The 23,902-nt window shown below is 45.2% G+C and overlaps 1 protein-coding gene across 1 annotated transcript in view; it reads right to left on the reverse strand.

Moving 5' to 3' along the window:
* Positions 1-2,427: 2,427 nt before the first annotated feature.
* The window catches only part of LOC311148665 (uncharacterized protein), a gene marked incomplete at its 5' end in the record, with an annotated part of 169,361 nt that continues 147,886 nt past the window's right edge, over positions 2,428-23,902 (reverse strand). The window contains 5 exons of the mRNA XM_084185648.1: positions 2,428-3,986; positions 4,201-4,434; positions 13,099-13,208; positions 13,427-13,595; positions 22,135-22,188. Of these exons, the coding sequence (XP_084041774.1) occupies positions 3,840-3,986; positions 4,201-4,434; positions 13,099-13,208; positions 13,427-13,595; positions 22,135-22,188 (714 nt within the window). The 3' untranslated portion in view covers positions 2,428-3,839. The remainder of the gene's footprint in view (positions 3,987-4,200; positions 4,435-13,098; positions 13,209-13,426; positions 13,596-22,134; positions 22,189-23,902) is intronic.

A 23,902-nucleotide genomic window follows, 5' to 3' on the forward strand; every position in this document is an offset into this window, starting at 1 on the left:
TGTTGCATTACAACCTGTAACTTAAATTGACTTTTGTTTGGATTTCATGTAATGGACATACACAAAATAGTCCAAATTGGTGAAGTGAAATGAAAAAAATTACTTGTTTCAAAAAATTCAAAAAAATAAATTACGGAAAAGTGGTGCTTTGCTATGAAGCCCCTAAATAAAATATGGTGCAACCAATTACCTTCAGAAGTCACATAATTAGTGAAATAAATTCCACCTGTGTGCAATCTAAGTGTGACATGATCTGTCACATGATCTCAGTATATATACACCTGTTCTGAAAGGCCCCAGAGTCTGCAACACCTCTAAGCAAGGGGCACCACCAATCAAGCGGCACCATGAAGACCAAGGAGCTCTCCAAACAGGTCAGGGACAAAGTTGTGGAGAAGTACAGCTCAGGGTTGGGTTATAAAAAAATATCTTTGAACATCCCACGGAGCACCATTAAATCCATTATAAAAAAATGGAAAGAATATGCCACCACAACAAACCTGCCAAGAGAGGGCCGCCCACCAAAACTCAAGGACCAGGCAAGGAGGGCATTAATCAGAGAGGCAACAAAGAGACCAAAGATAACCCTGAAGGAGCTGCAAAGCTCCACAGTAGAGATTGGAGTATCTGTCCATAGGACCGCTTTAAGCCGTACCCTCCACAGAGCTGGGCTTTACGGAAGAGTGGCCAGAAAAAAGCCATTGCTTGAAGAGAAAAATAAGCAAACACGTCTCCCCAAACATATGGAAGAAGGTACTCTGGTCAGATGAGAATAAAATTGAGCTTTTTGGCCATCAAGGAAAACGCAATGTCTGGCGCAAACCCAACACCTCTCATCACCCTCGAGAACACCATCCCCACAGTGAAGCATGGTGGGAGCAGCATCATGCTGTGGGGCTGTTTTTCCATTGGCAGGGACTGGGAAACTGGTCAGAATTGAAGGAATGATGGATGGCACTAAATACAGGGAAATTCTTGAGTGAAACCTGTTTCAGTCTTCCAGAGATTTGAGATTGGGACGGAGGTTCACCTTCCAGCAGGACAATGACCGTAAGCATACTGCTAAAGCAACACTTGAGTGGTTTAAGGAGAAACATTTAAATGTCTTGGAATGGCTTAGTCAAAGCCCAGCTCTCAATACAATTGAGAATCTGTGGTATGACTTAAAGATTGCTGTACACCAGCAGAACCCATCCAACTTGAAGGAGCTGGAGCAATTTTGCCTTGAAGAATGGGCAAAAATCCCAGTGGCTAGATGTGCCAAGCTTATAGAGACATACCCCAAGAGACTTGCAGCTGTAATTGCTGTAAAAGGTGGCTCTACAAAGTATTGACTTTGGGGGTGAATAGTTATGCACGCTCAAGTTTTCTGTTTTTTTGGTCTTATTTCTTGTTTGTTTCACACCCAAAATGTTTTGGCATCTTCAAAGTGCTAGGCATGTTGTGTAAATCAAATGATACAACCCCCCCAAAAATCAATTTTAGTTACAGGTTGTAAGGCAACAAAATATCAAAAATGCCAAGGGGGTGAATACTTTCGCAAGCCACTGTAGATGTTGTGTTTATTTTTTTTAAATATTTAAAATGAGAGTTCAGTTCAAGTAACAGGGTTGACCTTAAAATGAGGGACACTCATAAATGAATCACTAATCAACCACATTAAATAAATTATAATCTTCAGAAATGACTTTGTCAAAGCAACAAAATAACTAAGGCGTTAGAATTATGGTGGCATTTTTGGATTAAGTGGGTTGAAATTTTGGCACTTTAGCAAGCCTTTCTTTATTCATATTAAAATTAAGATTTATTGAATTCTCCATGTGGTCTCAATTAAAGGCACTTTATTTAAAATAACATGCTTTTACCATTCAATAGTGTTGTACAATTTCTACTTAAAATATCAAAGGGACTTAAAAGGCACTTTTCGTGGAACAACCCTGTTATGAACAACAACAAATATCAAGAAGGTATTTATGGATTAAAGGTCCAATGCAACTGTTTTTATCTCAATATCAAATAATTTCTGGGTAACAATTAAGTACCTTACTGTGATTGTTTTAAATTAAAATTGTAATTAAAAGAAACAAAATAGCTTCTTAGCAAAGGGCAATTTCTCAAGCAAGAATTTTGCTAGCACTGTCTGGGAGAGGTCTGAGTGGGGAGGGGAAAACTGAAAATAAGCTGTTATTGGCAGAGAGGTTTGGAACTCTCATTCTGATTGGTCTATTAACTAATTTACCACATGATGATGTCACCATGGAAGGCCAAAACTCCATCCCACCAAAACAGACAAAAATTTCAGGCGGTCTTTTCAAACAGCTCTTACACTAAATGGGCATTATCAATAATCATTTTCAAATTGCACAGTATTCCTCTAACCTCATAGTGTGGAAATATAGATATAAAACACAGCAAAATCAAGTTTTTGACTGCACTGGGCCTTTTCATTTATTTAATGTCAACATATTTCATATTTACATGTTTTCAACATTTACTTACTTAATTACACTAGGTTTAATGTAACATAACTTAAGAACAAGATAATTGCTATTTCATATGCGTTCTGGCTCTGGCCTTTGCTAGCTGCCAGTATGACCTATCACTCACCACTGTAGTGAACATGAACGTATACATTGAACATAGACATAATGTGTACAGAGTATACAAGTACACATTTTTACATAAATAGTTATTTGGACTAAGTTGGAGTTGACAAAATAGATCTCTGAGAGTATAATTTATTGGGGTACAGTAATGTGAACAAAAACAAAAGGATTTAAATAATCAACCATATAATGTCAAAATATACACAGGAAAATTGTCTCGCAACTCACTGATGTCTCACGCTCTTGTGTCTGTTGCAACACCAATGATAGGTTACCACCTACCAAATTAAAAAGTAAACGCAAAAAAATATGGAATTTGTCAACAGATGGTTCATATAAATTACCGATCCAGATCTTGATGTAACTGGTACATACAACTTGTAAGGACAAAAAATTACTTGACACAAGCACCTATACTTAGAAGGCATACAAGCAGGAGGTAGAGCGCCATATGTCAAGGGTTGTGTCCGAAATAGAACCCTATTCCCTATATAGTGCACTGTTTGAGCTCTATGGGCCATAAGTTAAACCTATTGCACTACATAGAGAATAGGTTGCCATTTTGGACACACCCAAGGTGTAAACGTCCAGCCTTGTTGTACAACAGATTCAAACATTAATAAAAAACAAAATGGCTGCCCGAGCTGGTGGTTGACCTTCGATTGAAAATGCAATATGAAATCTCTCACGCTTAATCCACAAGCTATTGCACTCTTACAAAGTTTTGGTCGGACAGTGTTTCTGTCACAAAGGCCATGGAGCTTTCCTTCGGATAGCTAGGCCCCTTCTGAGTATGGATGGAAGGGTGTATATGGGAGAGTAGGAGGAAAAGGGTGGGAGGTACAGGATTTGAGTTTGGTTTTGGAGGGTGTTGTGTGGATGAGCCCTTTCCTAAATTCAGGGACCAACTTTCCAATGAACCCAAGCACCTTTTGAAAAACAAAACAAAAAACAGACACACTTTACACATTTATTTGATAAATATTTGTATATACTGCTCTCCTGCGGCCATCTTACTCTAAGTTGACCTAGTTTCCTATGGATTGAGTTCTTCCGCAGAAGACTGCCATTGATTGAACAGGGCGTTTGTCACCATGTGGGGGAGTAGACCTGACCAACTCCGCTTGGGCTTACATTCTCTTTGGTTTGGGGAGCAGACATTTTGGCTTGCTTATGGCATGCTTGATTTTTCATAGTTCATATTTTGGACAGGCAGGCTGGTGATAGATGACCTCACAGAAAGCAGACAGGTCCCACCTCGAGGTGGCGCAGGTGATTGGGCTGTGACGATGGTGGTTCCTCTATGTCTACGATAGGGAGCTCGTAGCTGTCCTGAGTATGGAAGAAGAAATGTGACTGGTGCCAGCTGCCATCCTGGATCTAGAAGGGAAAATATACAATATGAAGCAATTGACACACAATGGTTAATGCTGATCTAGGATCCGTTTTGCCTTTTAGATTATAATGAATAAGATTACATGGTCAGGGAGGACCTGATCTTAGATCAGCAATGCTACTTTGAGATGCTTTATGAATACACATCCAGTTCTGAAGCGAAATAAACGTATATCTCTTCCTCCCTCGGGCTCCTTACCTTGCACTCGTCTAGTAGAGGTGCAAGTAGTGTGTCTGCCTCAAACATCTGGCCGTTCCATCCCCTGAACCTCGGTGGTCTATCCTGGTACTCCTGTCCTGGGCCGTTAGCGCTGTAGGTGTCTGTGGGGCTGAAAGGCGGCTCACTCAGACAGTGGAAGGTGATATCCTGAGAGGCCTCTGTGCTCAGGAGATGGAGGAACTTCATTTGGACCTTATGTACATCGAACGACAGCTGTGGGGCAAGCAAAAGAAGGTTAGGGGGGAGAATGGACGGGAAGTATCTGTTAATGTATCTCTCTCTGTTCCTCGTTTACAATTCCATTTTACAAAAAGGAATATTCCAGTCAGTGTTATTAAGTGCAGGGTTCTTGCTGCAAGCACAATGAGTCAAACATTTGGCTGTAATAGAAGAACACTTAGTGATTAAATTGTTTCTTTCCATTCATCTAAGCCTCTGTAATGGGTTCCAAGAGAGAAAAGTTTTGATAACTACTGCTGTGTGGGGCTGACTTTTATTAACGGAAACAGCATTCTGATATGATGCAAGACATTGGTATGTATGACCTATGATGACCATTGGTGCACATCAAGCAGTGTGTCAGCTCAGCTTTCCAAAATTATTCCGAAAATCTACTGCGTCTGGGGAGCAATTATCATATCGAGTGTACAGAAAAAAGAATGTCCAACATTTCATTAACTCTCAATGATTCTTTCATCACACACAGACACACAGTAACGGAGGCTGCCCTAGCAGTGGAGGTTTCAGTGAGGAGGCAGACACTTCGATACAGCGCAAACTCAGAATGAGGGTGTTTATTTACAGTGGTGAGGTGATGCCGACGGAAACTGTACACATCCTGGCAACTTTGAGATAAAAAACACTTTATATTGGAGTTGTGCTTGTTGTTCACACGCGTATCTGCCCTCTCATTGACTTGAATGGTCCCACCTGATCTTGCCTCCCCCGACTACCTTCCATTTTTGAAGACATTTATTTTCATTGTTAGAGCGGCCACTTGAGTATCTGGTCGATATAATGGATAATCTGTGGTTTGACCTACCTCCCGTCGCAGCAGGAGCATGACAGAGGAACAAACAATTCACCTCTTCCACTATGAGGATTACATGTAGGCTACGTTTGCAAACCGTTTTAAACTTTATGTAACCCTCCCACCAGGCTCGAATTTGACTCTCACGACATTACCTTACTTAGAATATCTGAACAGCATGGGATATTAGGTGAGAAGGACATCTCCAATAAGAATCCCTATAGTAAATTCACTAGGGTGAATGACAAATAGGGTATTAACTTCAGATAAAATTATTATAGACATGGTTATTATTATAAGGATATGCTTTCCCATGCATTAAATGAAACTGAAACAGTAAATGACTCCACCAATACAACAGACATAAGGTTCAAGATCTATATTATCACATTTTCAATGTACCACATCAAAAGAAATACAAATAATAAACTCCAATGATTTCTCCACAACCCATGTCCAAATTATTTGCAAGCTTGCTTAAACCATGGGCGCGTGTTGGACCTAAAAAAAAAATGACGACATGCATAAAGTCCCGAAGTCCACCCCACATTTGTAGTTACTCACTACTCGTAGATAATGCCTCAGCAAAGTAAATGTCTCAGGCCCGGAACCCAGCTGCCGGGTGTCAGGGGTTCCTCCTGCAGGTGGAGCTCTACCTGGCCACTGTACACCCGGTGCCCTCGGGACACGAGAGCGTTTCCGCCCTCATCTCCTGTCTCACGGGCAAGGCGTTGGAATGGGCCAACGCCGAGTGGAGGAGGATAGACGCCACCACCATCTCCTACGCGGAGTTCTCCCGTCGCTTCAAGGCCGTGTTCGACCATCCACCTGAGGGCAAAGCGGCGGGGGAGCGTCTATTCTACCTCCGACAGGGGAGGAGGAGCGCACAGGCGTTCGCACTGGAGTTCCGGAATCTAGTGGCAGATGCAGGGTGGAATGAACGGGCCCTCATCGACCATTTTCGATGTAGCCTACGGGAGGACGTTCAACGTGAGTTGGCCTGCAGGGACACCAATTTCACCTTCGACCAGTTGGTCGACATGTCCATCCGTCTGGACACCCTGCTGGCCACCCGTGGACGTTCCGAGTGGGGTCCGTCCATTCCATCCTCCGGCACCTCCGAGGGGTGCTGGCGCTAGAGAAAGGAGGAGAAGGAGCCCGAAGGAGGCTGTCCCCTGCACCAACTGCGGCCGTGGAGAGCACACTGCGGCCAGGTGCTGGGGAGGGTCTCCAGGAGGAGGGGACAACAGGCCACGCACTGGGGAGCATTCCCAGGTGAGTAGACGCCCCACTCACCCAGAGCTCTCTGTTGTGCACTTTTGTATACCTGTTAGTTTTCCACAGGTTGCACCTCATTCCCAGCATAAGGCGCTAGTAGATTCAGGCGCAGCTGGGAATTTTGTTGACCGAAAGTTTTGTTTAGATTTAGGGATTCCCCTCCTGCCTGTCGACGATCCTTTTCCCGTTCATGCTTTAGATAGCCGCCCGTTGGGGTCGGGGTTGATTAGGGAAGTCACAGCGCCACTTAGGATGTGTACGCAGGGGGGTAATGAGGAGACTATTCAGCTATATCTGATCGACTCTCCTGCGTACCCGGTGGTGCTGGGAATTCCCTGGTTAAGTACCCATAACCCTGCCATTTCGTGGCAACAGATAGCTCTTAAGGAGTGGTCTGCTCAGTGTGAGGGGCGATGTCTGGGTGTTTCCGTGGGGGCGACCTCGGTGGAAAGTCCAAACCAAGTGCCCGCATTGCACATTCCACCTGAATATGGGGATTTGGCACTTGTGTTCAGTAAGGCGAGGGCGACGCAGTTGCCTCCTCACAGACAGGGGGATTGTGCGATAGACCTCCAGGCAGGAGCAGTGCTCCCACGGAGGCACGTGTATCCTTTGTCTCAAGAGGAGAGAAAGGCTATGGAGACTTACATAGCCGAATCTTTGAGACAGGGATACATACGGCCCTCCACTTCCCCTGCGTCCTCAAGCTTCTTTTTTGTGAAGAAAAAGGATTGAGGGTTGCACCCGTGCATTGATTACCGTGGTCTCAATCAGATTACTGTGAAATACAGTTATCCACTCCCTCTGATTGCGACTATGACGGAGTCATTGCACGGAGCGCGTTTCTTCACAAAACTGGATCTCAGGAGCGCATATAACTTGGTGCGCATTAGGGAGGGCGATGAATGGAAAACAGCCTTTAGTACCCCCTCGGGTCATTACGAGTATGTCGTCATGCCATACGGGTTGATGAACGCTCCTTCGGTCTTCCAATCATTCGTGGATGAGATCTTCCGGGACATGCAGGGGCAAGGTGTGGTCGTGTACATTGATGACATTCTGGTGTACTCTCCTACCCGAGCCGAGCATGTAGCCCTGGTGCGTCGAGTGTTGAGTATGTCAAGGCAGAGAAATGTCTGTTTTTCCAGGAGTCGTCTCCTTTTTGAGTTATCGGTTGTCCGCGTCAGGGGTGAAGATGGAGGTGGACCGTGTGTCAGCCGTGCGTAATTGGCAAACCCCAACCACTGTTAAAGAGGTGCAGCAGTTTTTGGGCTTTGCGAATTACTACCGGAGGTTTATCCGGGGTTTTGGACAGGTGGCAGCTCCCATCACGTCTCTTCTGAAGGGGGGTCCGGTGCGCTTGCAGTGGTCAGCTGAGGCGGACAGGGCTTTTGGGAAACTGAAGGGCCTGTTTACTTCGGCTCTGGTGCTGGCGCATCCGGATCCCGCCTTACCATTTCAGGTAGAGGTGGACGCGTCGGAGGCCGGTATAGGGGCTGTTCTATCTCAACGGTCTGGCACGCCACCTAAACTCCGCCCCTGTGCTTTTTACTCTAAAAAGCTCAGCCCGGCGGAGCGAAATTATGACATAGGGGACAGGGAGCTGTTAGCCGTGGTACAGGCCCTAAAGGTGTGGAGGCATTGGCTTGAGGAGGCTCAACACCCTTTCCTCAGTTTGACTGACCATCGGAACCTGGAGTACATCCGGGCAGCTAGGAGACTGAACCCTCGCCAGGCTCGGTGGAACATGTTTCTAGCCAGGTTCGTATTTAAGATCACGTACATCCCTGGGTCCCAGAACGGTAAGGCAGACGCCCTGTCCCGGCGGTATGATACAGAGGAGAGGTCCGTTGAGCCCACTTCCATACTACCGGAGTCTTGTCTAGTGGCACCGGTTGTATGGGAGGTCGATGCTGAAATCGAGCGGGCGTTGCGTTCCGACCCTAGCCCTCCAAAGTGTCCTGTGGGTCGGACGTATGTTCCGCTCGAGGTTCGGGATCGACTCATTTATTGGGCTCACACGTCACCCTCCTCTGGACATCCTGGTATTGGCCGGACAGTGCACTGTCTTAGTGCTAAGTACTGGTGGCCCACGTTAGCCAGGGATGTGAGGGTTTATGTCTCCTCCTGCTCGGTGTGTGCCCAGTGTAAGGCGCCTAGACATCTGCCTAGGGGTAAGTTACAACCCCTGCCCGTTCCACAACGACCATGGTCTCACCTCTCGGTGGACTTCATCACTGACCTTCCCCCCTCGCAGGGGAATACCACTATACTGGTCGTTGTGGACCGGTTCTCTAAGGCCTGTCGTTTGCTCCCTATGCTGGGCCTTCCTACTGCCCTACAGACCGCCGAAGCGCTATTCACACACGTTTTCCGGCACTACGGGGTACCCGTGGATATTGTGTCTGATCGAGGTCCCCAGTTCACCTCCAGAGTCTGGAGAGCATTTATGGAGCATTTGGGGGTCTCGGTGAGCCTTACCTCGGGTTACCATCCTGAGAGTAATGGGCAGGTGGAACGCGTGAACCAGGATGTGGGTAGGTTTCTTAGATCATACTGCCAGGGCCGGCCGGAGGAGTGGGCACGGTATGTTCCTTGGGCAGAAATGGCCCAGAATTCCCTACGCCACTCCTCAACTAACCTAACCCCTTTCCAATGTGTGTTAGGTTACCAGCCGGTTCTGGCACCATGGCAGCAGAGCCAGATCGAGGCTCCTGCGGTAGATGAGTGGGTGCGGCGCTCGGAGGAGACGTGGAACGCTGCACACGTCCATCTGCAGCGGGCCATCCGTCGTCAAAAGGCGAGCGCCGATCTCCACCACAGTGAGGGGATGGTGTACGCACCTGGTGATCGAGTCTGGCTCTCTACCAGAAACCTGCCCCTCCGCCTGCCCTGCCGTAAGCTGGGTCGGCGGTTTGTGGGGCCGTTTAAAGTCCTGAGAAGATTGAGGTGGTGTGTTACAGATTACAACTGCCTATTGAGTATAAGAATATTAACCCCTCGTTCCATGTGTCTCTTCTCAGGCCGGTGGTAGCTGGTCCACTCCAGGAAGATGAGATCAGAGAGACTCCTCCACCCCCATTGGACATAGATGGGGCACCGGCGTACACTGTGCGGTCCATCTTGGATTCGAGACGTCGGATGGGGGGTCTCCAATATCTCGTGGAGTGGGAGGGGTACGGCCCGGAGGAGCGGTGCTGGGTGCCGAGGAGGGACATCCTAGACCCGTCTCTTCTGACTGAGTTCCATCCGCGTCCTCCTGGTCGTCCTCGAGGCCGGGGTCGGCGCACGGCTGGAGCCGCGCGTCAAGGGGGGGGTACTGTCACGGTTTCGGCCGAGGCTGCTCCTCCTCCTTGTTCGGGCAGGCTTCGGCGGTCGTCGTCTCCGGAGTACTAGCTGCCACCGTTCTTTGTTTTCTATGTTTGATTGGTTTGGTCTGTTTAGTACACCTGTTCATGTTTAGTGTTGATTATGTGTCCTATAAGTTCTCGTGGTTTCTGTCATGTGTTGTGTGTAATTGTTTTCCTGTCGTTTTGATGCAGTGCTGTTTGCCAGTCGCTCTTTGTTTACCGACGCACTAGTGTTTTGTGCGCAGTTTCGGTTTTGGAGTGTTTCACGCACTGTGGCATATTTCGCCTCCGGGTTGTTTGACCCGTGTTGTTGTTTTGGTATTTCTAGTAAAGTCTGGATTGACTTAGCTCCTGTGTCCTGCAATTGATTCGCACCACATCCGCATCAGAGAACGTGACAGTAAAGCAGTTCCGTGCAGGTGTCCTCACAAGATCCACAGCTATCAATGCAGCCAGTACTCCGTAGCAGCAACAGACATCCCGTGGAAACCCGAACTCGTCGATCGTCACAAGCAATTCTCTCCAAGTCTTGTACGATGATAGGCTAACCTCGAGGATGTCGAATGTCACCACAATGCGAAGGCAGCTTCAGTCTCCACTAGGTTTTTCTTAACAACATAATAACACTCTCTTATAGAAAATTTCCTTTAAAAACTCTGTAGATATGTTTTTGTTCTCTCTTTATCATTCCCTTTAGTCATTTTTCTTCACCAACACAGATAACGTCTCTCCTCTCTTTTCTTTGAACCTTTCCCTCCTTTTTTCCCCCCAGCAAACAGTCAACTCTCCCATTGGCCACAACTTAACAAGCAACCTCATTGGTCAGAACTTTAACAAGATACGTGGGAAACTTAAACTTAAAAGTAAACCAACCTATTCACTTGTACATTAAATAAACATTGCTTCAAAAGAAATGCATTAACAACATTACAAATCAGGAGCAATTCGATCACCTTTTAAATCTAATACCAATTAATTACAACAAATAAACTCTATACTTGGTTTTAGCAAGGGTTTTACATTTACATAGCGATTACCGAAACCTCACTTGAATAGTAACACTGACAAGAAAAGGCATAAGAAACAGTAAATTCAGTGCAACAAATGATTGCCGCCAAAACCAAATGAATTGCCGGCAAACTATCAGCCTGCGTTTCTCTCTTTTCCAGGCTACATCAGCAGCACCGAAGGACAAGGCATCATACACATATTATGTTCAGTAAAGGAATGTGCATTTCATAAACCCATAAACCGTTTCCATGTGTGGTTTAATATATAAACACACATACAGTGAGGGAAAAAATAATTTGATCCCCTGCTGATTTTGTGTTTGCCCACTGACAAAGACATGATCAATGTATAATTTTAATGGTAGGTTTATTTGAACAGTGAGAGACAAAATAGCAACAAAAAAATCCAGAAAAACGCATGTAAAAAATGTTATAAATTGATTTGCTTTTTAATGAGGGAAATAAGTATTTGACCCCTCTGCGAAACATGACTTAGTACTTGGTGGCAAAACCCTTGTTGGCAATCACAGAGGTCAGACGTTTCTTGTAGTTGGCCACCAGGTTTGCACACATCTCAGGAGGGATTTTGTCCCACTACTCTTTGCAGATCTTCTCCAAGTCATTAAGGTTTCGTGCCTGACGTTTGGCAACTCGAACCTTCAGCTCCCTACACAGATTTTCTATGGAATTAAGGTTTGGAGACTGGCTAGGCCACTCCAGGACCGTAATGTGCTTCTTCTTGAGCCACTCCTTTGTTGCCTTGGCCGTGTGTTTTGGGTCATTGTCATGCTGGAACACCCATCCACGACCCATTTTCAATGCCCTGGCTGAGGGAACAAGATTTGACGGTACATGGCCCCGTCCATCGTCCCTTTGATGCGGTGAAGTTGTCCTGTCCCCTTAGCAGAAAAACACCCCAAAAGCATAATGTTTCCACCTCCATTTTTGACAGTGGGGATGGTGTTCTTGGGGCCATAGGCAGCATTCCTCCTCCTCCAAACATTGCGAGTTGAGTAGATGCCAAAGAGCTCGATTTTGGTCTCATCTGACCACAACACTTTCACCCAGTTCTCCTCTGAATCATTCAGATGTTCATTGGCAAACTTCAGATGGGCCTGTATATGTGCTTTCTTGAGCAGGGGGACCTTGCGGGCGCTGCAGGATTTCAGTCCTTCACGGCGTAGTGTGTTACCAATTGTGTTCTTGGTGACTATGGTCCCAGCTGCCTTGAGATCATTTACAAGATCCTCCCGTGTAGTTCTGGGCTGATTCCTCACCGTTTTCATGATTATTGCAACTCCACGAGGTGAGATCTTGCATGGAGCCCCAGGCCGAGGGAGATTGACAGTTATTTTGTGTTCTTTTCCCGTTTGCATATTCGCACCAACTATTGTCACCTTCTCACCAAGCTGCTTGGCGATGGTCTTGTAGTCATTCCAGCCTTGTGTAGGTCTACAATCTTGTCCCTCACATCCTTGGAGAGCTCTTTGGTCTTGGCCATGGTGGAGAGTTTGGAATCTGATTGATAAATTGCTTCTGTGGACAGGTGTCTTTTATACATGTAACAAGCTGAGATTAGGAGCACTCCCTTTAAGAGTGTGCTCCTAATCTCAGCTCGTTACCTGTATAAAAGACACCTGGGAGACAGAAATCTTTCTGATTGAGAGGGGGTCAAATACTTATTTCCCTCATTAAAATGCAAATCAATTTATAACATTTTTGACATGCGTTTTTCTGGATTTTTTTGTTGTTATTCTGTCTCTCACTGTTCAAATAAACCTACCATTAAAATTATAGACTGATCATTTCTTTGTCAGTGGGCAAACGTACAAAATCAGCAGGGGATCAAATACTTTTTTCCCTCACTGTAAATACTCCCACACACCACAGAGTGTCAACATCAATGTGTGTCTGTGCAGATGTGACAGGAATCAAGGAAACGGTGATGGTTCCAGCTGGAAATTCATGGCCATTTCGCATGAAAGTGGCAATAACCATTTACTAAAAACCTTTGTACAATACTTCTGAAGTTAAGTGGAAGTTACGAATTGCCACCATGCCTCTGTGGTTGTGCCATCGCAACCAGGCACATGTAAATGTTTTAAACTTTAAACCTAGATAAAATCTGTTTATTGAATTAATACTGCTATGGATCTGCTGGAGGACCTGTGATGATGGATTGCAGTTCTGGAGTTCAGTGCTATGTTACCTTGTTAGAGGCCACTGGGTGGAGACATGTCTGCCCGCCTGCAGTGAAATTACAAAAGACCTCAATGGCGTCTGACTGGCATCCCAGGTTAGGGTCGATCCAGAACAGTCCTAAAGGCACCGCAACATCCAACCCCAGAGAGAAAGAACACAGTCATATTTCACAATGATTCCTTGCTCATTTCCCCTACAAATAACATATACATACTATTCTACTAAGTAGAAGTAAGTCTGAAGATTATAAATAGAATATTGATTAAATTTAGATTGGGACAAAATGTCCATTGCATCTGGATAAGTTCTGTGAAGCAGTTTTATGAAGTTGTCACCGTCAGAGAGCTTGTGTTGGCAGTCCAACAGGTCCTTACAGAACCGTGCTGGGTTCTCCCGGGTTCCCAATGGTTTCTTCATGCTCTCGATCACACTGCTCAGGTAGCGCAGGGTCTTAAAGATCTCTGCATTGTTGTCTGGGAAGGACATCTCCGTGTTCTGGTAGGTCTAGGTTAGCAGGGTTCGCATAGTCCACACAGTCCATAGTATTGCAGCAAAGGAAGAGGTTAGAGGACAAAGACATAGAGACAGCCAAACAAATCATGGACGGAACATGCAGTGGATCAAACATGAATACATTCAGACACATGCATTCCAAGATGGCATAGCAGTGCGGTCATGTTTTCTGTAGTGTCCTCATGTAAATAGCCTGTTTGTTTTTTTGTTTCGTTTTTTAAAAATATATTTCTCAATCTCACTTTCGCTCCTTTAACTAGATATACTTTCCTGCAACCCGCCTCACCCAATGTGGAATGGATTCTATTATTTCTTCATACATTTTTATCCAGAACCTCTGGCTGAAACTAGCCAGCTAGCCAGCTAACTAGCTACTTGCTATTAGCCACCGTTAGCGGTCTTCACCATTGTCCGTGGCCGTGGCCTGCACTACCTACCAGCCAGCTCTAGCCTGGACAATTATCGAGCCAGAGCATATCGGAATTTCTGCCGGAATCACTGAATCACTGGACCTTAACACCAGATCATCGCAACTAGCTAGCTGCAACCGAATGGCTGTTGTCGTTGTTGGCTAATCACCACTGTCCTGAAGCTAACCCCAGTTAGCCTTGAGCTAGCCTCGAGCCAGGCCCATCTCCCGGCTATCTACCTCTCTGTCAACCGGACGGGACCTCCTAGTGTTGACACGGAGCCCCGCCGATCCATCACGACTGGTCTGTCGACGTAATCGTCTGATGTGGTTTCAACAGGCTTCCCGTTGTGACGACCACAAGATCCATCTGCTAGCCTCGGCCCGCTAGCACACGCAATCAACAGCCGTGCCTCCAGCTCGCCTGTAGTGTAGCAGCCACTGAACTGCTCCCGGACTTACTTGTTGCTGTTCACTGGACCTTATGATCACTCAGCTTCACAGCCGATGCCTGCTGGACTGTTCCTTTTTACGGTACCCTATCCTGTTTAGCCTCAGCTCAAACTTTCGTCGCCATTACCAGCTGTTGCCTTAGCTCTCTCGAATAACACCTGTGACTGCTTTATGCCTCTCTCCCATGTCAATATGCCTTGCCTATTGCTGTTTCGGTTAGTTCTAACTGTACTTTTTCAATGTAGAACCCCCAGCCCTGCTCAACCTATCTCAGATAGCTCCTTTGTCCCACCCCCCACACATGCGGAGACCGGCTCAATCGGTGCCTCCAGTGATGCTATCTCTTTCATCTTTACCCAACGCTTAGGTTTACCTCCACTGTACTCATATCCTTCCATATCCTTGTCTGTACATAATGCCCTGAATATATTCTACAATGCCCGGAAATCTGCCCATTTTTTCTCTGTACCCAACGCATTAGAAGACCAGTTCTTAAAGCCTTTAGCCGTATCCTTATTCTACTTCTCCTCTGTTCCTCTGGTGATGTAGAGGTTAACCCAGGCCCTGTAGCCCCCAGTATCACTCTTGCTCCCCAGGCGCTATCATTTGTTGACTTCTGTAACCGCAAAAGCCTTGGTTTCTTGCATGTTAACATCAGAAGCCTCCTCCCTAAGTTTGAGTTATTCACTGCTTTAGCACACTCCGCCAACCCTGATGTTCTAGCAGTGTCTGAATCCTGGCTAATGAAGGCCACTAAAGATTCTGAAATTTCCATTCCCAACTACAACATTTTCCGTCTAGATAGAACTGCCAAAGGGGGCGGAGTTGCAATCTACTGTAGAGATAGCCTGCAGAGCTCTATCATACTATCCAGGTCTGTGCCCAAACAGTTTGAGCTTCTACTTCTAAAAATCCACCTTTCCAGAAATAAGTCTCTCACTGTTGCCGCTTGCTACAGACCCCCCTCAGCCCCTAGCTGTGCCCTGAACACCATATGTGAATTGATTGCCCCCCCCATCTATCATCAGAGTTCGAATTGCTTGATGACCTAAACTGGGATATGCTTAACACCCCGGCCGTCCTACAATCTAAACTAGATATCCTCAATCTCACAAAAATTATCAAGGAACCTACCAGGTACAACCCTAAATCCGTTAACATGGGCACCCTCATAGATATCATCCTGACTAATTTACCCTCTAAATCAGGGGTGTCAAACTCATTTTAGCTCAGGGGCCACATGGAGAGAAATCTATTCCCAAGTGGGCCGGACCGGAAAAATCATGGTATATATAACTTAAAAACAACAACTTCAGATTGTTTTCTTTGTTTTAATACGATCAACATACAACATAAAGCTGGAGCCTGAGGACAGTGTGTCCAAAATAGTACAAGCACAACATCACTATTAATCATAAAACACGTCAAGTTTATTTGAAAATTCTAAAGAAAAAGAACACACAAACACACAATGCCTCAGTGATTAACAGAACTGTTTCACAGATCACAGAACTATATCAGGGTGTCATTTCTCAGGCAGAAATGTAGATAAAAATAATGAAATCCTGTTCCCCAAACAAGTGCAAGAACCACAGAGTCAAGAATATGTTAAATATACAAATAAAATAAAATCAATTAAAAACAATAGCACAAAAACATAAAAACATATAAACATAAATCTGAAAGCGTTGCTCAAACTCCCGTAACAGTCCCGTTATTTTATCTTTGAACCGCTTCATGTCTGCCACATGTTGGGTCGCGCACACATTTTTCAGACAGGGGAAGTGAGCTGCATCACCACCGGCAAGTTGCGTCTCCCACAATGACAGCTTCAACTTGAAAGAACGTATGCTGTCATAATACTGCGTGACAACTTTGTTGCGACCTTGCAGCTGTTTGTTCAAGTTATTCAGGTGCTCTGTAACATCCACCATAAATGCAAGGTCCTGCATCCATTCTGCGGAATGAAATTCTAACACTGGTTTGCCCTTTTCTTCCATGAACTGTTCAATTTCTTCTCGTAAATCAAAGAAACGCCTCAGCACAGCACCTCGGCTTAACCATCTTACCTCAGTGTGGTATGGCAGGCCATAGATGTGGTCTTTCTCTCTGAGAAGGCTGTCAAACTGACGGTGATTCAGGCTTCTGGATCTGATGAAATTAACAGTTTGGATGACCACCTTCATGACGTTATCCATCTTTAATGACTTGCAACACAAAGCCTCCTGGTGCAAAATACAGTGAAAAGTCAAAAAATCACGTCCTCCATTTGCAGATTGCACTTTCTCTCTGAACTTTGTCACAACGCCTGCTTTTTTCCCGATCATTGAGGGCGCACCATCTGTAGCCAGGCTGACAGCGCGGGACCAGTCCACTCCGACCCTGTCCAGCGCGCCGACGAGTGCGGTAAAAATATCAGCTGCTGTCGTTGTATCTGTCATCGGCACCAACTCCACGAACTCCTCGGTGACGGTCAATGTGTCATCAACTCCGCGGATGAAAATGGCCAGTTGTGCAACATCTGTAATGTCCGTGCTTTCAAAAATTGCAACCGAAAACGCAATAAATGACTTTACTTTTTGCTTCAACTGGCTGTCCAAATCCCCTGAAAGATCGGAAATCCTGTCTGCAACTGTGTTTCTTGTCAGGCTGATATTTGCAAAAGTCTGCCACTTTTCAGGGCACACAATCTCCGCTGCCTTCATCATGCATGTTTTTACAAATTCACCCTCACTAAATGGTTTTGAAGCCACTGCGATTTCATTAGCAATGAGGTAGCTAGCTTTCACTGCAGCGTCACTGATGTCTCGGCTGTGAGTAAACACAGACTGCTGTTTCTTCAGACCCGCCAACAGTTCATTCACCTTCTCTCATCTCCGCTGTCCTTGAAAGTTGTCATATTTGTCGGCATGAAGACTCACATAGTGGCGACGAAGGTTATAATCTTTCAGCACTGCAACATGCTCTGAACACACCAAACATACAGCTTTCCCATTCAATTCCGTGAATAAATAGGATGACCATTTTTCTTGGAACACTCTGCACTCTGCGTCCACTTTTCTCTTTTTTGACAGAGACATATTGGGGCAATGAGGGTGCCAAAGCACATAATGTTAAAAGTAGAAGCCGTAATAAATATCGCGGGCAAAACAAAGTAGCTCATTGGCTGCACGTGCTTGACCTATTTGCTCTGCCCCGGTATAAACAGTTTGCTTTCTTAACACAATTGCTATTGCGCCATCCAGTGGACGCAATTGGAACAGCAGTTTATTTTATAGAAAAATTGCAGCGCATTTTTATACTTTACAAAAAATAAAAAAAATAAAAAAATCTTCTTTTTTTTTTTTTTATCATCTCGCGGGCCGGATTAAACCCGTTTGCGGGCCTGTTCCGGCCCGCGGGCCGTACGTTTGACACCCCTGCTCTAAATACACCTCCGCTGTCTTCAACCAAGATCTCAGCGATCACTGCCTCATTGCCTGCGTCCGTAATGGGTCTGCGGTCAAACAACCACCCCTCATCACTGTCAAACGCTCCCTAAACACTTCAGCGAGCAGGCCTTTCTAATTGACCTGGCCCGGGTATCCTGGATGGATATTGACCTCAGTATGAAAAAGTATGAAAATGTATGTACTCATTAACTGTAAGTCGCTCTGGATAAGAGCATCTGCTAAATGACTAAAATGTCAATGTAATTCCGTCAGTAGAGGATGCCTGGTTGTTCTTTAAAAGTGCTTTCCTCTCCATCTTAAATAAGCAAAATTCAGAACTAAGAACAGATATAGCCCCTGGTTCACCCCAGACTTGACAGCCCTTGACCAGCACAAAAACATCCTGTGGCGTACTGCATTAGCATTGAACAGCCCCCACGATATGCAACTTTTCAGGGAAGTCAGGAACCAATATACACAATCAGTTAGGAAAGCAAAGGCTAACCTTTTCAAACAGAAATGTACATCCTGTAGCACTAACTACACTGTAAAGTCCATGGAGAATAAGAGCACCTCATCCCAGCTGCCCACTGCACTGAGGCTAGGAAACACTGTCACTACCGATAAATCTACGATAATCAAACATTTCAACAAGCATTTTGCTACGGCTGGCCATGCTTTCCACCTGGCTACCCCTACCCCGGCCACCAGCGCTGCACCCTCCGCTGCAACTTGCCCATGCCCCCCGGGCAGACTCTATTCTATGTGTATATCAATGATGTCGCTCTTGCTGCTACTGACTCTCAGATCCACCTCTACGCAGACGACACCATTTTGTATACATCTGGCCCTTCATTGGACACTGTGTTAACAAACCTCCAAACGAGCTTCAATGCCATACAACACTTCTTCCGTGGCCTCCAACTGCTCTTAAATGCTAGTAAAACTAAAGGCATGCTCTTCAATCGAACGCTGCTTGCACCCGCCTGCCTGACTAGAATCACTACTCTCTGCGGGTCTGACTTAGAATATGTTGACAACTACAAATACCTAGGTATCTGGTTAGACCGTAAACTCTCCTTCCAGACTCACATTAAGCATCTCCAATCCAAAGTCACAGTGAGGGAAAAAAGTGTTTGATCCCTTGCTGATTTTGTACGTTTGCCCACTAACAAAGAAATGATCAGTCTATAATTTTAATGGTAGGTTTATTTGAACAGTGAGAGACAGAATAACAACAAAAAAATCCAGAAAAACGCATGTCAAAAATGTTATAAATTGATTTGCATTTTAATGAGGGAAATAAGTATTTGACCCCCTCTCAATCAGAAAGATTTCTGTCTCCCAGGTGTCTTTTATACAGGTAACGAGCTGAGATTAGGAGCACACTCTTAAAGGGAGTGCTCCTAATCTCACCTTGTTACCTGTATAAAAGACACCCGTCCACAGAATCAATCAATCAATCAGATTCCAAACTCTCCACCATGGCCAAGACCAAAGAGCTCTCCAAGGATGTCAGGGACTAGATTGTAGACCTACACAAGGCTGGAATGGGCTAAAAGACCATCGCCAAGCAGCTTGGTGAGAAGGTGACAACAGTTGGTGCGATTATTCACAAATGGAAGAAACACAAAATAACTGTCAATCTCCCTCGGCCTGGAACTCCATGCAAGATCTCACCTCTGTAGCTGAATTGGTAGAGCATGGCGCTTGTAACGCCAAGGTAGTGGGTTCGATCCCCGTGACCACCCATATGTAAAAATGGATGCACACATGACTGTAAGTCGCTTTGGATAAAAGCGTCTGCTAAATGGCATATTATTATTATTATTATTACAACCTCGTGGAGTTGCAATGATCATGAGAACGGTGAGGAATCAGCCCAGAACTACACGGGAGGATCTTGTCAATGATCTCAAGACAGCTGGGACCAAAGTCACCAAGCAAACAATTGGTAACACACTACGCCGTGAAGGACTGAAATCCTGCAGCGCCCGCAAGGTCCCCCTGCTCAAGAAAGCACATATACATGCCCGTCTGAAGTTTGCCAATGAACATCTGAATGATTCAGAGGATAACTGGGTGAAAGTGTTGTGGTCAGATGAGACCAAAATGGAGCTCTTTGGCATCAACTCAACTCGCCGTGTTTGGAGGAGGAGGAATGCTGCCTATGACCCCAAGAACACCATACCCACCGTCAAACATGGAGGTGGATACATTATGCTTTGGGGGTGTTTTTCTGCTAAGGGGACAGGACAACTTCACTGCATCAAAGGGATGATGGACGGGGCCATGGGTGAGAACCTCCTTCCATCAGCCAGGGCATTGAAAATGGGTCGTGGATGGGTATTCCAGCATGACAATGACCCAAAACACACGGCCAAGGCAAGAAAGGAGTGGCTCAAGAAGAAGCACATTAAGGTCCTGGAGTGGCCTAGCCAGTCTCCAGACCTTAATCCCATAGAAAATCTGTGGCGGAGCTGAAGGTTTGAGTTGCCAAACATCAGCCTCGAAACCTGAATGACTTGGAGAAGATCTGCAAAGAGGAGTGGGACAAAATCCCTCCTGAGATGTGTGCAAACCTGGTGGCCAACTACAAGAAATGTCTGACCTCTGTGATTGCCAACAAGGGTGTTGCCACCAAGTACTAAGTCATGTTTTGCAGAGGGGTCAAATACTTATTTCCCTCATTAAAATGCAAATCAATTTATAACATTTTTGACATGCGTTTTTCTGGATTTTTTTTGTTGTTATTCTGTCTCTCACTGTTCAAATAAACCTACCATTAAAATTATAGACAGGGCCTCCTGTAGCTCAGTTGGTAGAGCATGGCACTTGCAATGCCAGGGTTGTGTGTTCGATTCCCATGGGGGGCCAGTATGAAAAATGTATGCACTCACTAACTGTAAGTCGCTCTGGATAAGAGCGTCTGCTAAATTACTAGAATGTAAAATAATTTCTTTGTCAGTGGGCAAACATACAAAATCAAATACTTTTTTTCCCTCACTGTACATCTAGAATCGGCTTCCTATTTCACAACAAAGCCTCCTTCACTCATGCAGCTAAACATGCCCTCGTAAAACGGACTATCCTACCGATCCTTGACTTCGGCAATGTCATTTACAAAATGGCTTCCAACACTCTACTCAGCAAGTTGGATGTAGTCTATCACAGTGTCATCCGTTTTGTCACCAAAGCCCCATATATAACCAGCATTGTGACCTGTACGCTCTCGTTGGCTGGCCCTCACTACATATTCGTCGCCAAACCCACTGGCTCCAGGTCATCTATAAATCACTTCTAGGCAAATCCCTGCCTTATCTTAGCTCATTGGTCACCATAGCAACACCCACCCGTAGTATGCGTTCCAGCAGGTATATCTCACTGGTCATCCCCAAAGCCAACACCTCCTTTGGTCGCCATTCCTTCCAGTTCTCTGCTGCAAATGACTGGAACGAACTGCAAAAATCTCTGAAGCTTTAGACACTTATCTCCCTCACTAACTTTAAGCATCAGTTGTCAGAGCAGCTTACCGATCACTGCACCTGTACACAGGCCATCTGTAATTAGCCCACCCAACTACCTCATCCCCATATTGTTTTTTACATTATTTATTTATTTTGCTCATTTGCACCCCAGTATCTCTATTTGCACATCATCTTCTGCACATCTATCACTCCAGTGTTAATACTAAATTATAATTGTAATTATTTTGCACTATGGTCTATTTATTGCCTTACCTCCATAACTTACTACATTTGCACACACTGTATATATATTTTATATTGTGTTATTGACTGTACATTTTGTTTATTCCATATGTAACTCTGTGTTGTTGTTGTTTTTACCGCACTGCTTTGCTTTATCTTGGCCAGGTCGCAGTTGTAACTGGCTTACCTGGTTAAATAAAGTTGAAATAAAAATGAGAAAGAAACACAACCCATAGTCATCCACAGAAACCCCATGACATAAGGTGTTTGGAAAAGTTGCATTGATGTTTTTATGATGTGTTCCAAGCAAAGTGTTTTACATGTGTTCCAATCAGTTAAATAAGGTTTATTTGGAGGCATGTTCCCACACAAGTGAAAAAGCAGAGTATAAAAGAGCAAAAAAAGAACAGGAAGATTTTTGTTAATATTCTTTTTTTTTTTATCAACACTTAACAGTGACTATATTTACAGTGGATGTTGACTACAGTTATCTCATTTTAAAATGTGCAATAGGTTGAGTGCTTTACCTCTGTCCTTAAGGCGCTGTTGGACTCGAACGGAGAGTTAGACTCGATTAGTCTCTGAAGATACAACACCAACAAATGCAGTTTAGTCACATTGAAGAGCAGTAAACCAGGGCCTGTATCTACAAATTCTTCTAAGTAGTGGGGGGCATATTAATCAATGTCATTAAAAGCCCCTCCCTGATTATCACATAGTGTACATATTGCATAAACAGAAATGCAATGACATTTCAGCTTTGTTGTTTTATTTTTTTTGGTTATAGTTCTAAATGGTTGTTGAAAGCAGCTCACACAGGGAAGGGAATGCCACACAGATAATATACGGTATGCTCTGCTGCTATGCTACCACTGGCCCTGCAGCTATGAGACTGTTGCTTTTTCCCATTCCTCCGAAAGCCTTATCTAAGCTTAGCCTGGCACCAAGCCTCGGACAGAGAGAGAGAGAGAGAGAGAGCGAGAGAGAGAGAGGGGGGGGGGGGTCGAGAGAGAGAGAGAGACAGAGAGAGATGGTGCGGTCTGCCCAACGCATCACCGGGGGCAAACTACCAGCCCTCCAGACACCTACAGCACCGATGTCACAGGAAGGCCAAAAAGAACATCAAGGACAACAATCACCCGAGCCACTGCCTGTTCACCCCGCTATCATCCAGAAGGCGAGGTCAGTACAGGTGCATCTAAGCTGGGACCGAGAAACTGAAAAATAGCTTCTATCTCAAGGCCATCAGACTATTAAATAGCCACCACTAGCACATTAGAGGCTGCTGCCTATATACAGTGGGGAGAAGAAGTATTTGATACACTGCCGATTTTGCAGGTTTTCCTACTTACAAAGCATGTAGAGGTCTGTAATTTTTATCATAGGTACACTTCAACTGTGAGAGACGGAATCCAAAATCCAGAAAATCACATTGTATGATTTTTAAGTAATTAATTTGCATTTTATTGCATGACATAAGTATTTGATACATAAAAAGCAGAACTTAATATTTGGTACAGAAACCTTTGTTTGCAATTACAGAGATCATACGTTTCCTGTAGGTCTTGACCACGTTTGCACACACTGCAGCAGGGATTTTGGCCCACTCCTCCATACAGACCTCCTCCAGATCCTTCAGGTTTCGGGGCTGTCGCTGGGCAATATGGACTTTCAGCTCCCTCCAAAGATTTTCTATTGGGTTCAGGTCTGGAGACTGGCTAGGCCACTCCAGGACATTGAGATGCTTCTAACGGAGCCACTCCTTAGTTTCCCTGGCTGTGTGTTTCGGGTCGTTGTCATGCTGGAAGACCCAGCCACGACCCATCTTCAATGCTCTTACTGAGTGAAGGAGGTTGTTGGCCAAGATCTCGCGATACATGGCCCCATCCATCCTCCCCTCAATATGGTGCAGTCGTCCTGTCCCCTTTGCAGAAAAGCATCCCCAAAGAATGATGTTTCCACCTTCATGCTTCACGGTTGGGATGGTGTTCTTGGGGTTGTACTCATCCTTCTTCTTCCTCCAAACACGACGAGTGGAGTTTAGACCAAAAAGCTATATATTTGTCTCATCAGACCACATGACCTTCTCCCATTCCTCCTCTGGATCATCCAGATGGTCATTGGCAAACTTCAGACGGGCCTGGACATGTGCTGGCTTGAGCAGGGGGACCTTGCGTGCGCTGCAGGATTTTAATCCATGACGGCGTAGTGTGTTACTAATGGTTTTCTTTGAGACTGTGGTCCCAGCTCTCTTCAGGTCATAGACCAGGTCCTGCCGTGTAGTTCTGGGCTGAT

Source organism: Coregonus lavaretus, assembly GCF_964263955.1.
Source record: "Coregonus lavaretus genome assembly, chromosome: 21".
Lineage (NCBI taxonomy): Eukaryota > Metazoa > Chordata > Actinopteri > Salmoniformes > Salmonidae > Coregonus > Coregonus lavaretus.